The 13164-nt window shown below is 57.1% G+C and overlaps 1 protein-coding gene across 6 annotated transcripts in view; it reads right to left on the reverse strand.

Annotated features, from left to right (window-relative positions):
* Positions 1-13164, reverse strand: part of CBFA2T3 (CBFA2/RUNX1 partner transcriptional co-repressor 3) — an 88245-nt gene that overhangs the window by 966 nt on the left and 74115 nt on the right. For all 6 annotated transcript variants that reach the window (XM_036231550.1, XM_016129439.2, XM_016129438.2 and 3 more), the window contains 6 exons: positions 8761-8942; positions 7856-8079; positions 4255-4340; positions 3413-3611; positions 2799-2867; positions 1104-1294 (listed from right to left, as the gene is read on the reverse strand). In XM_036231550.1, the coding sequence (XP_036087443.1) occupies positions 1104-1294; positions 2799-2867; positions 3413-3611; positions 4255-4340; positions 7856-8079; positions 8761-8942 (951 nt within the window). The remainder of the gene's footprint in view (positions 1-1103; positions 1295-2798; positions 2868-3412; positions 3612-4254; positions 4341-7855; positions 8080-8760; positions 8943-13164) is intronic.

Below are 13164 nucleotides of genomic sequence, written 5' to 3' on the forward strand. Positions count from 1 at the left end.
AAAGTTCTACAGCCCATTGGTCACCCTTGGGGGACACTGCCCTTTATCCGGGAAATTTTGGGGGGATGGTCCCACTACTACATCACACTACTCTAGCCCACCCAAGATAGGTTCACAGTGGGCTAATGCGTCCACAGGTAACTCACAAGAGCAGGGAGACACAGCCCCTTCCTCTTTTCTAGGAAGCCCTTCTGCCTCATCGGGGCTCCAGTACAGAACATGGGGGCCCCAGAAGAATAAAGACTGACATGCTCCGTCATGGCGTGCATGGCAGGCCTTCCTCCGTCACAGCCTTCCCCTACCATTGGGCCTTTGCCATCTTTCTGTGAAACAAGCATAACCCAGCTAGCCACATGAGCAGAAGGTGGGCAGAGACACCAGTGAAGGCCCCAGGCTATGGGACAGGGAAGCCCAAGCCTACCCCGGAGAAGGGCTCAGGTGCCCATTCGGCCTCCAGAGCCTCTTGGACCTCAACACCTCCTGCTGTCCCAGCTCACTCTGCTTGGCCACACTGGCCTTCTGTAGTCCTTACTCTGCCAGGAGTGCCCTGCCCCAACCCCACTTTGTCCCTACTGCTTCTTCCTGGGATGGCACTGCTCCCCAATTCCTGCATGCTGGCTTACTTCCTCCAGGACTGCTCAGACATCACTGCTAGTGAGCCTTGCCTGACACTTCACTCTTCTGCCACATACATCCATAGCCTGAAGTGCTCCAGACTTCGTGTCCAAGCACCAGCATAATTTCATACACTTCCTGAGTGTGTGCATCTGCCAGGAGCTGAGGAGGCACTTTAGATGCCGCCTAGGGTCTTCACATCCTCCTCCTGACTCCTACTTTCACAAGTTAGAGAAAGCATGGGCTTTGACATCTGCCAGCCTGGGTGTGGATAACGGTCCCACCACTTCCTAGGATGTGATTGGGGCAAGCCACCTCCCCTCTGGAGCCCTCAGTTTCCACATCTGTACAACGGGATGCCCACACGACCCACCTCAACAGGCCATGTGGGGTCAAAAGAGCTCACAAGGTTGTCAAGGTCACACAGCTGGGAGGAGGCAGAATGGCTCTGGATCTGGAGGTGGGGCGGGTGTGGGGTGGGCACCTACCTCACTGGAGTCCTCCTGCTGGTTGACAACGGTGAGAGCGTCCTCAGAGGCCTGCCGTCTGGCCTCGGCCAGGGCCCGTTCCATCTTGGCGCGCTCTGTGCTGATGAGCTCGTGGGCCTTCCGCTCGGCATCCGACACAGCTTTCTGCAGCTCAGACATCGCCTGCCGCTTCACCTCATTCACTGCCTCTTCTGCAAAGGACACTCGGCTATGGTCACATGAGCTGGCCTAGGTGATTCTCCTGGGCCTCCGGCCTATAACCCTAGGTTGGGCTTGTGCACAAAGGATCACATGCATCCCTGCACGCATGTGCAAGCATGGTCACAGGGGAACTTTCCAAGCTCACACTCTCCTTCAGTGTTCTCAGACTTTTGTGTGCAATGGCACCCCTGGAGGGTAGGAGCTGGGCCCACCCCCAGATTCTGATTCAGGAGGCCTAGAGAGGGCCTGAGAATCTGTATTCCCAACAAGTTCCAAGTGATGCTGCTGATGCTGGTGTTTATAGCCACTTTGAGAACCATAACGGTACTGTTCTCCCCCAAGGATGGCCTGCCTTCCCCTGTGGCCCATCTGGAAATAGTCCAGGAAATGCCCAGTCCAGGGCTCTGCATTGTTATTCCCCCCAAGGCCCTCTGTTATCTCTCCCACCCTCACCACCTCTGCCTGCTTACGTCTGAGGACTCAGAGCACTGTTCTTGCTGTGGCCAGAGCGTCTGATTGCACTGTGCCCTCTGACACTGGGAACAACATGGCTCCCAGCCCCCACTAATCCACCCCTATAGCTGTTCAGGCCTGCCTCAGTTTAGCTGGCAGTGCTGTTCCTGCAGCATGGTGTGAGGGAGGCTGGGGTAGGATTAAGCAAGGCTCCCGTTTAAGAGGCCAAGATGGCCCTTGAGCTCCCCATCTGAGTGTTTGCACACTGTGTGCTGAGCTGCCGGCAGTGCTAGCTGCAGTCGCCTGCCTCCATGTCACTACTTGAGCTCCACATGGCTGTCACCAAGGGTCCCATAAGGCCCTGCCATGGGTCAGACAGAGGCAAAGGGCAAATTAGGACCTCCATCCTCCTGTCCAGGCCTGCCCGCTGCCTTGCCCTAGCCTGTCTGTGGCCCCCTCAGGCTTCAACTCTGGCCTGGGACTCTCTACTCTCTCAAGATCCTGAGATTGTTTCCCTCTAACTCACACTTCACACTGAATCCACCCACATATCTAAACATATCGGGGATCCTGCCTCTTCTCTGCACTGCCACCACCCTGAGAGCCCACCTGTCTCTCTCACTGCCCACAGGCTCCAGCTTCTGCACAGCTCCTCTCCAAAGTCTGCTCCCAGGATGCAATGAATGCGCCCCACAGCACTCCCCTGTTGCTGCGCTATGCCCAGGGGGCCATACGGGACTCCAGCTCTAAGAGCCTCTCTCATGTGTGTACATGTCTGTGCACACGCACACGCATGCTGGGCCTGAGGCCTTGCTTGTTCTTCTGAGCGTGTGTTATTTCCTGGCGGGTGTTAGGTGACAATCATCCTGCCCTGTATACTGTGACCCCTCTGGGAGCCCCTTCTATGAAGCCCCGCGAGCTTTGCCCTGAGCCAGGGCCCCAGCTGAGCTCCCAACCACACAGACCCTCCTTGTAGACAAGAGAGGGCAAGAGGGTGTGGGCCCTGGCCCCCCAGCTCCCTCCCCGACTGTCCCCACTCACCAGCTTTCCTCCAGATCTCCTCCGGCATGTAGCTGGAGAGGGCCCGAGGCATGAACTCCCGGTGCACGTCTGAAATACAGGGGCCAGTGTCACACGCAGGACGGGACCACGCCCTGCTGGGCGACCAGCCCACGGAGTGAGTGTGACTGTGTTCTTGGTTGAGATCCCAAAGTAGCCATGGGTGGAAATCCTGTATCAGTTGCTGGGGTAGGGGCAGGGCAGCATCAGGAAGGGGGAATACCTTGAAGCCAACAGACCTTGGATTCCGCTGGGAGCTGGGCCCATCCTGAGCCTCTCTCAGTTTCCATGGTCATCATCCAGGGGATGGGAACAGATCATTGGGGCCTCCTAGCTCTGAGCCCCTGCCCCACTGGAATTGGAAGTCTGGGCTTCCTAGTGGGTTAGTTGGTGTCTTTGTGCAGAGCGAAATAGGCACCTCTCTTTCAAGTGAAATGGTTTTGCACGGTGTTTTATCGCAGCATCTGAGTGAGGGCCCTGCCCTCATGGGTGCTGGCCTCGGTTCTGTACCTTCCCTTCACGTGCCCCACAGGGCCCCCTGCACTGCCCGTGCTGCTGCCTACATTGCTCCCCTTGCCCTGCCCCCCAGCACACACCTAGCTGAGACCCCTCCACGCCCGCAGAGCTGTTGAGGGGCCGGGCGGCGGGGGGTGCAGGGCCCTTCTTGGTGTCCTCGGTGTCACTGTAGCGCCGGGCCCAGTGGTTGAGCTCCTCGCGGTCAGCCTCCTGGCACCGGCGCAGCACGGTCAGTGACCGCCGTGTCTTCTCAGCCATGTCCATGATGCAGTTCAGGAGCTGTGGGGGTTGGGTAGCCTGAGTGCTTCTGGGCCTCAGCCAGCCCTCTGTCCAATAGCGGCAGCCATTGGCACCCCCAAAGGGGCTGAAGGCAGGCGTGTGAAAACCCAGCTCCACTGCCTGGGAGACCCCTGAACAGCTGAGGCGGGCCTGAGGATGGCCCACTGGTCTCCCCGAGTCCCCAGCATCAGGGGCACCCCACTCAGAGGATGCATGTTTGAATGCAGGGGGCTCAGGGCCCTTCTTTCAAACCTCCAGGTGTGGTCTGTCCCATGTAGTGGATGTGGTCATCACCATTCTGGGGACCACATCTTCTGCCTGGGCTTCCCCCTGAAGAGGAAGCAGGGGCGAGGATGACCCTGGAAATGGTGTTTGAGGGGTCCCGCCCCACACCAAGTGACCTGTCTCTGGGAGACTCTCTGCAGGGAAGGTAAGGTTTTGGGGGGCTGACTGGAAGTGGAAGGCAGGCTGAGATGGGTGCCTACCTTAGACCCCACCACATGTTTCCCAAGACCCCTACCCATCCCCCCAAGTGGGCACCAAGCAAAGGGAAGCCCCCGTGAGCCCTGCCCCTGCAGCCTCACAGGTTGGGCGGAGCCCCTGCAGTCGCCATGGCACCTGTGGCCCTGGCCCGGACACTCACATTGTTGAGGTGCTTCCACTCCTCAGCCCATTCGCGCTCTGTGAGCTTGTGGTCAATCACTTCCTCTGGCCGTGACCCGTGGACCGCTGCGGGAGGGGAGTGGACACTCAGGACCCATCTCATGCTCCTAGGCCTCACCTCATGCTCCCCAAACCCTGACACCTGCTCTCTAGATTCCTGCATAGGCTGCACCCATCTGGGTAAGGTGGAGAGGGTGAAGAAGGTGTCCCCAAGCACTGACCCTCTGCCCACTGCCCTGAGGAAGTCAGGAACATACCTGGCCTCTGCTCAAGGCTTGAAAAGAAGAGACTCACCTCTGACTTTGGCCACCCTTCCCGCACCTCCCTGCCTCCAAAACTTGCTGCTCTCTTTCTTTCTGCCCCCTGCTGCCAAACAAGGCTGCACCAGAGCTCACTTCTGGGGCCTCACCGCTGCTCAGAAGCCCTCAAGGCCTCCGTGTGACTGCCTGGCTCCAGCACAAGCTTTACCACTTTCTTGCAGCCAACTGGACTCTTATGTATCCGCCAGAGCCCAGGTCACAGGCCACCTCCTCCTCAGCAGTCCTGGGCCCTGGCCAGCCCTGTGTATCTCTGGTTGTTTAGTAATTGTAGGTGCTTCCTGGTTTGTTCTTAGTTCCCCTTCCCCTCAACAGTTTGTCAGTCCACAGGGCAGGGCTGGCATGTCTCATTCTCCGCTGTGTTCCCTGGGCTGAGCTCTGGCCCAGCAAGGGCTCTAGCTTATCTGCTGGGTCTCAAGTAAGCTGGTCCAAGTGTGGTCTCCTGGGAGGTAGGTTGGGGAAGTCAGCAATCCTGACGCTCATTCTCCATGGGGCCAGGGGCCCTCATCTTGCCTCTCAGGGCCTCAGTTTCCCTGTCCTGCCTACCTCTGGGGCTGTGAGAAGACTTCCAGGAGGCACGCTGGTGGGGAGAGCCCAGGTACGAGTAGACTCTGTGCTTTCTCCCTTTTATCCCTGCATGGACCTCCGAGGGAGGTCCTGCTGTCATTCCCAGTTTACAGATGAGAAAAGCAAGGCTACTTAAGGGAACGTATTTGCCCAAGGTCACCCAAGGTCAGCCTGAGCAGAGCTGTGCCCTCCGCCGCTGGCTGGTACGGCCGCAGAGACTGAAACGACGGGGTCAGAAACAAATCCACCATGAGCCGCAAAACGGGTGCGAGTGCAGCAGCGTCCGTCCCCACGGCTCCTCCTACAGTTCCTGACCTACCGAATGCGATCGCCCCTGCCGTGTTGGGTGCTCCAGCCTGAGCTGGGCGACCCAGTGTCCATCGAAGCTTTTGGGATGAGGTCTCTCTATTTAGGCCTTTTTCAGGCCCTAAGTGTCTTCTAGTACCCGAAACCCAAAGTGCCTCCCTAAACTGCAGAAAGGGTGGGAGGTAGTGGCCATGGCCCGCTGTCTATGGCCCTGCCCTGCTGCCTGCAGAGCCAAGGCCTGCGCCAACGCCCCAACCAAAATAGTGGCTGAGATCGGCCCAACAGCTGTCATCTATTTTTGCATTAGCAGAAGCGGGTGGGAATAGCACCTGCCTGATTCAGCCACAGGGAGCCAGACGCTGTCACCTGCTGCTTGGGCCTGGGCCCTGGAAGCTTCCTCAGGGTTGGGGCGAGGAGGCCTCCTTGTATGGAGCAAGGCCTCTGCTGACCCTGCCTCTGGGTCCCCCATTGGTGCCCTGGGCTGTCTCAGGGGTGGCTATTTCTAGGTTGTCCCCCATAATGCACTGAAGGGCCCCTGGGGTAGGGGCTAGTCCTGTTCATCCCTTTGTCCTCACCACAGAGGAGGGCCAGTGGTCAGGAAGATGTGGCTAGAAGACTTTGGGCATGTCAATTATGCTCTCTGGGCCTCAGTCTCCTTACCTATGACATGGGCATGCTCGCATGTCACACATATATCAGAACCTATCAAGGCCCACTGCCTTCAAGAACTGAGTAAAGGATATAATGCAAGATGTAAGTGCTGCACCCCAGACTTGTTGCCAGACTCGTAATGGATCTGGTGTTTCCATTTGGTGTTTTGGTGTTGATATTCATCCTGCCCCGAGCGCAGGATGGACATGCGTAGTCAGTGGGGCTCACTGAGAGTTGGCAAGTCTGAGGACATCCGCGTTCCCTCAGGGTGCCCGGCGACACCTGCGAGAGTGCCTTCAAGGCAGGGTCTGCAGCTGCTGTGACTTGAGGATCCTACCCGCCACAACCTGACCACCCGTCCTACCCATAAACAGCTAGCCTGTGCACCCCACCTGCAATATTGTGACTTATAAGAAATAAACATTGTTCATTCAGATGACAGAAATAATTTTTCATGTATGGTCTTTATCCAGGGCTCCTGTCTCATAGCTCCCCAAACCCTTGGAATTTCCTAAGTGTAGAGACGGACAAAAGTGGATTTCGTTCATGTTAATGAGGTGCCGGTTGCCCAGAGTAGAGGGTTGGAACTTTCAGTCCTGCCCCCGACCTCCAGGCTGGGGAGAGGGGCTGGAGGTTAAGTCAATTGCCAATGGCCAACGATTTAATCAATCGTGCCGAGGTAATGAAACTTTCATAAAAGGATGGGGTTCAGAGAGCTTCTGTGTGAACACGTGGAGATTTGGGGAGAGTGGTGTACCGGGAGAGGGCACGGACGCTCCCCACCCTTTTCCCATACCCTGCCCCATGCATCTCTTTCATCTGGCTATTCCTGATTTATAACCTTTTACAATAAACAGGTGATCTAGTAAGTAATGTTTCTCTGAGTTCTGTGAGCCACTCTAGCAAATTAATTGAACCCAAGGTGGAGATTGTGGGAACCTCTGATTTATAGCTGGTTGATGAGAAGCACAGGTAACAACCTGGACCTGCAACTGGCATCTGAAGGGATGGGGGGTGGGGGCAGTCTTGTAGGACTGAACATGTAACCTGTGGGACCTGATGCTGTCTCCAAGTAGATAGTGTCAGAATTGAGTTCAATTGCAGGGCAATATGCTGGTGCCCAAGAATTGCTTGGTGTTATGTAGGAAGCACCCCCTGCCATGCGGAAATTGGGTCTAGGAATTTAATTTCCTGCCCTTCCTCTGCCCCAGCCGCAGAACCCGGTAGCCTCCCTTTTCCTGGCTGTATAAGGAGATGAACACACCTGTGCAGGAGCTGTGGGCAACTGAAGGGTGTGTGCCTCGCAGATGGTGAGAGCCCCTCAAAAGTGAGTGGCTCTACGTCCCGCAGACCCCATACCTGCGGGTCCCTGCCTCTGTCCAGCCAGTGCCCCAGGACAGGCACATCCACAATCCCACCCCCAGGGAGGGTGAGGCCCTCCTGGGCCCTGAGGGTAGGAATGTTGAAGCTGTCCCCAACATGAAGGTCCTGAAAAGATGGCTCTCCCTCAGATGTATCCTGGTGCAGCCCAACCAGGGTGGGGCTCCCCTCTCCGCCCTGGGGCCAGCTACACACTCAGATCCTTTCTCTACACCCATTTCCTCGGCATCCTTCCCGGATAGACACGTATACACAGCAGCCCTCGGATTCCCCACTCCCCCACCCACAGGCACACTAGTGCTCCCGCTAACATGTAGACACATCGCCCCCCGCCCCCAGTCCCCTCAGCGCACTGCTCACTGAGTTGCCGATGGCGCTCCCGCAGCTCCCGGGGGTCAGGGTGGCGGTAGGAGTCACGAGAGTGGTGGGCCAAGGCCATGTCCTCGAGGCGGTAGTGTGGAGGCAGTGTGGGGTGGGGCAGCCCGTTGCTGGGGCTGTAGCGCTGGGCAGGGCTCAGGGTGCACGGCCGTTTGCTGAGGGGGTCAGGGTGCATCGGGTCACGGTCTGACCCATTCTCTTTGGTCCTGGCCCAGAGACCGAGAAGGAGGCCAGTGGTCATGAGACCAGGAGCCATGGACAAAGGTCCAAGGAAGTGGGGTGAGAGAGAGAAAGAGGTGGCAGGCAGGGAGAGGAAGAATGAGAAAGAAACAGAGACAGAGAGAGATTAGACTAGTCCACTGGGGGTCCAGACGTGACTCCTACCCCTGGTGTGCAAGCTCTGGGGCCCAGTCAGTGGTCAAGAAGCCTGAGCCTCTGTCGAGAGAACAGGGAGAGGAAAACACCCTCTCCTGCAAGCGGGACAAACACCCATCTCTGTGACCCAGCAGTGAGGGCCAGCTCAGGTGCCTGGGGACCTTGGGCTCCTGGACACTTTGATCCACATCTAGCACAAAGGGAAAAGCCATGGAATTTCTCCAGAGAGACTCCTTCCTGCTTCTTCTCTTGTCATCCCAGGGGAACATCTGAGTCCTCAGGAGGCCTCACCACACCACAACAGGGCAGCCTCTCAGAGATTCAGCTTGTGCAGTGGCCTTGCAGGCAAGGCTGAACGTTACCAGCCTGCTCACTAGCTGCAGGCCATAGTATTGACTCATATTCCCTCAGTCCTGGAACTAGGGCTCCAGTTGAGATGTGGTACCAGAGGTAGCTCTGGACTTAGTCCCTCCACTGTCTCCCTCCCCAGCCATAGAAAGCCCCCAAGGTACCTGTCAGGTGTCCTCCTCTTGCCGTTCTCATTGACTTCCAGCAGGAGTTCCGAGGAGTCAATGGGGGAAGAGGCGTTGGCATCCAGCAGAAGCTGCTCATGCTGGGCCAGGTACTGGGCAGGGGTCTGCTTGGCCAGGCGGGCACAGTGCAGAAGCTCTCGCTGCAGCAAGGGCAGGTTTGCCTGTGGCAGGGAGAGAGATGGGTTTGTACTCGCTGCTGATGGAGGTTAGGGCACAAAGGGGCATAGCCCTGCTCCGATGCCAGGCAGGGAGGCCAGCCTCACTGCATGACTTTGGGCAAGTCACATGACCTCTCTGGATCTCGAGTTCCTCTACTATAAGCTGGGAATTAGGGCAGGAAGGAAAGGTAGGCAGGACTGTGCCCTCTAGGGCACACAGTGATTTGGGGATCCAGTGGGACCTGAGCCCAGATCCTCGTCTGCCAGGCTAAAGCTTTTCCGCTTCACCAAACTCCCTTCCATGATGGAATCTGGAGAAAGCAAGGAAGGGATCGTGATGAGGATTCCTTGACTGCGCTCCGTGGAAGCAGGCACCAGATTACCCACTGTGTGGAGGAGGAAACTGAGGGTCCGAGAGAGGAAGCGGTCAGCCCCGCACGCAGCTAACTGTAGATGGAGGAGATGGAACAGGACTCCAGCATGTCTGCTCCAGATCCCCACGTGTGCTGCTAGGAGGCCCCTGCCCTCCCACTTTTTGGGAGTTCCCAACCTGGCCTTGAATGAAGCTTGGAGTTTAGACTACGCACATTAGCGTGCCTGCACTGCTCTGAGCAGTCACGCATGTCACCGTCTGTTTGTACTGCTCATGGTCCTTCAAACCATCAGAGATGGATATTGCAACTTGGTTCTACATTTATGAATAAGGACAGTAGGGCACAGTGGGTGGAATGATATGTAGGGGAAGGGCTGGGGCACAGGATTCAAATGCAGGCCTCGCCTGTAACAACCGTGTGTAACTGCTGTGCCCTCCTGTCTGTGCCCTTGCCCTGGCTCCAGGGCCTCCCAGAATGCACTGCTGGGTGGCAAGTGGGCTTCTCACGTGCCTCCTGAAGAGTCTTCCCAGAGCTGCTGTGGGAGGAGGGGCAGGCTGGGTAGGGGCCCAGTGGCAGGCCGCTTGGGAGAGCCAGAGTTCTAAGTATTTGTAAATAAATACAATTCCCTAGCTTTCTCATGGTGTTTCAAAGCTGCCACATAGCCCTCTCCCGCCTCTGCCTCCCCAGAACCCATTAGCACATCCACCCGGACCCGATCAAGCAGCCGATGCAGTTTTGTTCAGCAGTGCCGGCTGCCAGGCCTGTTTTTCTATTTGGATAGCTGAACTGGGGCCAGCCCGCCATCTGTCGAACACGTTAGGAGCATGAGCTGGGAAAGGAGGTCCCGGGAGGTCTGAAGACGCCAAACATCCTTCTCTCCCTCGCTGGCCCTGGGCCCCTCCTCTCCCGCACAGCCTCCCCTTGGCAGGCCCAGCAGGGTGGAGACTGCACGGGCACCGGCTGGTCTGGTCGCTGTTAGTGCGGTAGAAACATCTGGATTCCTGGCTGGCTGGAGCCAGCTGGGAGCCGGGACCACGGGTGGAGGCTGGCCGGGCGGGGCAGCCTCTCCCATTTTCTGGAAAGCCCCGCCGCTCAGCCATGCACAGCATTGGGCTCAGGACAGGGTGCAAAGGACCCAGGGTTCTTGGTTGGGGGGGCGGGTAACAGGGACCCCAGACCAGAAGTGAAGACTGGGTGAAGACTATGGGGTGCCATGTCTGGTAAATTCCCCCGGGGCAGCAGTCTCCATTGTGTCCCCAAAGGCCCAAGTTGCCAAGGAGGCCTCGTCACTTCGATGTTAGACAGAATAAACTGGTCTCAAAAGCTCTCTGGATCCCTGCTCCGCCATCTGAACAAAGGTTCTAATATTTCAGAAAAGCCCAGAACTACCCTCTTCACAGATGGGAACTCTGGCCAGAGGGAAATCAACGTTCACAAAAACAACCACAATAATGGTGTTGGTTGAACTGACATGTAATGAGGGTTTATGATGTTTCTGCTGCTTCACCCAACACTTCATCTAATGCCCACACAGCCTTCATGACTATGGGCCCTGTGGCCAGCCCACCCTGCTCTGCTGTGTGATCTTGGGTAAGTCACTTAACTCTTCTGAGTTCTGCCTCATCTGCAGCTGGAGCTGTGAAAAGCCCCTGCTTCTACCATCCTGGGTGTAATGGGCTCCTGTGAGCTTCATATGAATGAACTTATCCACTCCCACCCCTGTGAGGTGGGTTGTTACATTCCCAGCGGCTGGAGTTTTTCAGAAGCCTGTGTTGCAGCCAGGGTTTGGGCCAGGCAGCCAGCTTGAGACTCACTCTCAGCCACAGCCCCTGCCTCTCCACAGTATGACAGCTCCAAAGGCCACCGTGAGGGTGCATTTCTGCTGCCCACGCAGTGGGCTTGGTGCACCGTGAGTCCTCAGGAAGGCGTCACTACCATGTTAATGAAGGTCACGGAAGAGGAACTGAGGTGGCCCAGTGGGCCAGGCAGGGGGCACTCTGCCGGGTTACCCCACAGCACTCTGCGTTTTAAAGTGGTCAGGGCTTCTGTGACAAGGTGGATAGGGGTCCTTCCCCAGGAAGGACCATGGGGCAAGGCCCAAGCCTTGTCAACTAGCTCTGGAAACAGAACTGGCTGCACCCCAGGAACTCCATGTCAGTGAGAGGAATGGATTCTGTGTCCTCGACAGTTCCATTGAGCCCAGGGCCCTGGGTGGGATCCCAGGTCCCAGTCATCGCAGGCAGGCCCCTCACCCTATCAGGAGAGCAAGCCATGCATGAAAGCCCTAATTAAGCACTTTAGAGCCACCATGGGAAGAGGGGACACCGAGGCAGAGAAGTACCTCGACAGGCAATGCTAGGCCAGGTGTGTACTGTCTGGAGCTTCACTGGGGTGTCTGGGAGGATGCTGCGGTGTGAGGTATAGTGGGCAGCGGGGGCCGCAGGCCTGGCTGAGGCAAGCAGCAAACTCGGATGTTAGCCCTGCCCCTGCTCCTCAGATAAACAAGGGCAGCTGACTCCAGCGGGCGGGACATCTGCTGTAAATATTTGATCCGACAGAATAAGCAGGCGCACTGTGTCCCCAAAGATGGGGAGCGGTGGAGTCAGCAGTAAGTTGAAAGGAGAAGAGAGAAGGGAAGGGCTCCTAATGAATTGCAAATGACTGCCAGATGGGCCCAAACCCTGCTCCATGCCAGCAGCCTCTTTGTCGCCAGCTCAGGAGTGTGAGCACAGTGGGGTGTGGGCAGGAGGGCAGGAAGGAGGGAGGGAGGGAGCAGATGTGGGGACATGACAACATGGGGTCCCCTTGGTGAGGGACTGCAGGGAACAAGGTGCTGGTCTGGGGCATGGCCTGCGAAGGTCGGGGGAGGGGCTTGCAGTCTGACAGATTTAGGTTCCAGCCTCAGCTCCTTCTCTCCACCAGCAGGGTAGACCTCAAGGCCTCAGCTTCCCTGCCTATAAATTAGGAAAGGTGCCTGTGCTGCCCCTCTCCCCACCCCGGGCTGCTGGGGGTCAGCAAGGGCAGCTTCAAAAGAGCTTAGTAAAGCATGCCTCATCTGTGGAACATTTTTTAAATCCCCAGATGATAGCCGATATGAATCTCGCATGGCCCAGTTCTTCACGGGGATCACTTCATGCAATCTTCCCAATAGCCTGAAAATGATTCCCACTTTACAGTTGCAGAAACTGAGCACAGAAGGGTGAACCAGCCTGGCCCAGGCCAATAGGGGGCTCAGTGGCAGGGGCAGGGCTCAAACCTGGGAGCATCTGGTCTAGTCAGTCTGTCCTCAAGACCCTCTGGAAGGCAGCCCCTGGCCGCTGCTCCACTCCAGGGCCTGGCCAGGTGGTGAGCAGGGCCCACACTGGAAACATCTCTCAGGCACAGGAAATGAGAGCCCCAGGGGGAAGCCAGAGGCACTCAATGTGGGCATCTCCCAAGTGAGCCCCCCAAACCCTGACCTCAGGCAGTGCACAGCAGCAAGGGTCATGGAGTCAAATGCATCTGGGAAGGCTTTTATCTTTGTCCCTCTGGGAGGTGTATGACCTCATTTTGGAGAGTAGAGACCCTGATAAGTACGGCAGTGAAGACGCTGGTCTAACATGGACTGGATCTGTGCTCGCCCTTGTTAACATGCGGGTTCTGATTCCGTGGGTCTGGGCCAAGCCCAGGAACCTTCATCACTCACAAGCCCCCAGTGCTGCTGCCACCCAACACCAGCTATTCCCACTGAGAGTTCCTGGTCCATTGTTTATCTTCTGTGTTTGACCGCAAGACCTCCTTTTCATCTGACAGCCATTCATCTAGTTACCTTTCCACCCACACAACCACCCACCGTCTGTCTGTCCACCCAT

This window comes from Rousettus aegyptiacus, unplaced genomic scaffold, assembly GCF_014176215.1.
Source record: "Rousettus aegyptiacus isolate mRouAeg1 unplaced genomic scaffold, mRouAeg1.p scaffold_m13_p_14, whole genome shotgun sequence".
Classification (NCBI taxonomy): domain Eukaryota; kingdom Metazoa; phylum Chordata; class Mammalia; order Chiroptera; family Pteropodidae; genus Rousettus; species Rousettus aegyptiacus.